This window comes from Colobus angolensis, unplaced genomic scaffold (genome assembly GCF_000951035.1).
Source record: "Colobus angolensis palliatus isolate OR3802 unplaced genomic scaffold, Cang.pa_1.0 Scaffold59, whole genome shotgun sequence".
Taxonomy (NCBI): Eukaryota; Metazoa; Chordata; class Mammalia; order Primates; family Cercopithecidae; genus Colobus; species Colobus angolensis.
The window spans coordinates 10,732,556-10,735,767 of NW_012119487.1; the positions used below are offsets into that span (position 1 = coordinate 10,732,556).

Genomic DNA, 3,212 nt, shown 5'->3' on the forward strand with positions numbered 1-3,212 from the left:
CTCCAGCCTGGGCCACAGAGCAAGACTCCGACTCACAAAAAAAAAAGAAAAAGAAAAAAAAAAAGAAAACCAACCTGCAATCTGCCGGCCTCAGGTGCACTCACACCTCTTGAGACTTTCCTCGGGCCAGGGTCACTCCTATTGCTCAGATAATCCTCGAAACTATTTCACTGTCCGGTTTTCCCCGGAAGGAATGCAGGTCTTTCTGCCTTTCCCTTTTCCTGGACAGCCCCTCACAGGCCAGGATCCTGCAGCCCATGCATGGAGAGGCCAGTGGGCTGTAAAATCCACTCTGGGGGCCCGGAGTATGCACCCCAAGTCGGGCACCGTTCCCCACAGAGGTGGCTGGAGAGGGGAGGGTGAACCTCGCCCTCACTGGGGACACAGGGTGGAGCATCTGCAGGTAAGTTGGCTGAAAAGTCCTGAAAGTGGATAAGCGTGGGCTGCACCCAAAAGTCACCCCGCCTCCTGGGTGGACCCTCCCGTCCTGGGGGGCTGCACACCCCGTCCCGACTGTGGTCACACTGGATCCTGCCCCAGCTCTCGCTTAGCCATCCCTCGCCTCTCACACCTGAGCCCATGTGCCCTTCCCTATCCGGGCCCGTCCCTCAGAGCCTGGCCCACCCACCCACCTGCACTCCTTCCCCGCTCACCTGCCAGGCCTGGAGGGGGACCTGCAGCAAGGCCAGCCTCTGGATTAGGGCTGAGAGCTGGTCCCGGGGCAGCTGACCGGCCGGCTGGCACCAGAAGCCTTGCAGCAGGGAGCAGTTGGCACTGGGCAGAGAGGAGGAGACAGTGGCAGGGAGGGTCCGGGAGGCGTGGAAGCAGTTGAGCGCGGCTGCCCAGCAGAAGGGCACGGGCTGCACGCAGCCTGCAGGACCAAGGTCCGACTCCACTGCACCCCAGCACTGAAGGAGGGAGAGCGGGAGGTGGTGTCCCCGACAGGCAAGATCCTGCTTCACTGACTCATTCACTCACTCGTTTTCACTCATTTACTCACTCATTTTCACTCACTCATTAATTCATTCACTCATTCACTCATTCATTTTCACTCATTCACTCATTCATTCATTCACTCACTCATTCACTCATTCGCTCACTCTTTACTCATTCACTCATTTTCACTCATTCATTCACTCATTTATTCACTCATTTTCACTCACTCATTTACTCACTCATTTTCACTCATTCCCTCATTTTCACGCATTCACTCATTCACTCACTCATTCACTCATTCTCTCCAGAGCACCTGTGGGGCCAGGCTCTCGGCTGCATGCAGGGCCTCAGGTGTGGCCCCTACCCAGACCCTGGGGCAGCACTTCTTCCTGAGGCCGGGTCCCAGCCGGCCAGGACCTCAGGCTGCTCCCTGACCACCCCTGCTGGCTGCTGAGGCACCTGAGGAAGAGGCACCCCCACCCAAGGCTTCGGCACCTGTTGGGCAGCCCTGGGGAAGCCGTCTCGCCAGCCTTCCTTATGGTGTGGCTCTAATCCAGTTGAACACAGAGCGGGCCTTGTGCCACTCAGGACCCCAGCCCTGCCTCACAGACGCCCTGGTTAGTCAATTGACCAGCCTGTCACTGTCACCAACTCTGAAGGACGGGGAGGAGGGCTGAGCCCAGCACGAGGCTCCAGGCAGTGCCGGGAAATCACAGAGTGTTCTCTGGGGTGGGCAGACGTGGCTGGGTCTGATGGTTGAGGCCTCGGCGGTGGCCGAGGGACCCACACCCGGCCGTGTAGGTCCAAAGCTGGACACTGAGTCATCTCAGGGCCCCCCAGGGTGGAGCAGGAGATGACAGCCTCAGCAGCAGACTGCCGGTGGCCACCCCCAGACCCCTCCCCATCCCCTAGTCAGACCCCTCCCCCAGCCCAACCGAGAAGCAGACCCCCACTGCAAGAGGGCTGCACCCACCTGGCCCATAGGTTGGCCCTACTGGCATCCAGTCCTCCTGGGGAAAGAGCCTTGGCCTGGGGCCCAGAGCAGTGGGCGGCGAGGGACAGGAGGAGGGTGAGGCCTGAGCTCTGCAGGGCACCTGGAATAAGGCGGGCTGTGAGGGTCCCGGTGGGAGTAGGGGCTGGGGCATCCGGGCTCCAGGGTGGGCCTGTGACCCCCACCATGGGGGCCTCCTTGAGACCAGAGGACACAGAGGATCTTCTGGAGCCCCACAGCACTGGCCACCTGTGCACAGCCTGGGCCTGAGTGCAGGGCGTGTCTGGTGGTGTATGCACAGGTGTGAGGCTGTGGACGTGTGTAGGCATGCACGTGTAGGTGACACTGCATGGATAGGTGACAGTGTGCACGAGTATCACAGGCGTGAGGTTGTGGACGCGTGCAAGCACGCACAGGTATGTGACAGTGTGCACGCGTGGGTGATGGTGTGCACGTGTAGGTGACTGTGCATGGGTAGGTGACAGTATGCACGGGTAGGTGATGGTGTGCACGGATAGGTGACAGTGCATGGGTAGCACAGGCGTGAGGCTGTGGACGCGTGCAAGTACGCACAGGTAGGTGACAGTGTGCATGGGTAGGTGGTGCATGGGTAGCACAGGCGTGAGGCTGTGGACGCGTGCAAGTACGCACAGGTAGGTGACAGTGTGCATGGGTAGGTGATGGTGTGCACGCGTGGGTGACAGTTGTATGCATGAGTCTGGCGGCATGTGCACATGTGCACCCATGTTGCACACGTGTGAGATGGCAGGTGCATATGTGTGAGCTCCTTCTCGCTCTAGCCAGATGCCCCGTGGCTCTGTGTCCTCACAGTGGAGCCCTGAGACCCCCAAGACAAAGGAGGTGTGGGGGCACAAGCCACCTTCGAGGGCCCCAGCTGCTCAGTTCTGCAGTGGGGGTCACAGCAGGGCCTCCTAGCAGGAACTAGGGGCCCAGCCCATGTTCCTGCTTTGGAAACCCAGCCCAGGAAGGGGGTTCGGGTGCAGGGGAGCCCCCTTATCTTGCTGGCCCTGGGGAGACCATGTGGTGAAGTCTCTTCTCCAGCAGGCTTAGAGCAGAGGTCGCCACAGCCCACACAGATCTGCCCACGGCCCCCTGGGCTGCTGGGGCCTGGCCCACCCCTCTCAGGGAGGGTGAGGCACTGGGCAGCCCTGGGCATGGCCAGGGTCCCTCCCCACCCTGGCCTTAGAGCCTGGCCCTGCCTGTGCCCGGGCTGCCCAAGAGAACGTTGTCTCCACTCACCCCCACCCCCCCGATTTCCCCAGAA

The 3,212-nt window shown here is 60.9% G+C and overlaps 1 protein-coding gene across 1 annotated transcript in view; it reads right to left on the reverse strand.

The window, feature by feature from the left end:
- LOC105526486 (mesothelin-like protein) overlaps positions 1 to 3,212 on the reverse strand; it is a 20,781-nt gene that overhangs the window by 15,993 nt on the left and 1,576 nt on the right. The window contains exons 2-3 of the mRNA XM_011962487.1: positions 1,910 to 2,030; positions 654 to 774 (exon numbers count right to left, since the gene is read on the reverse strand). Coding sequence (XP_011817877.1) covers positions 654 to 774; positions 1,910 to 2,030 — 242 coding nt within the window. The remainder of the gene's footprint in view (positions 1 to 653; positions 775 to 1,909; positions 2,031 to 3,212) is intronic.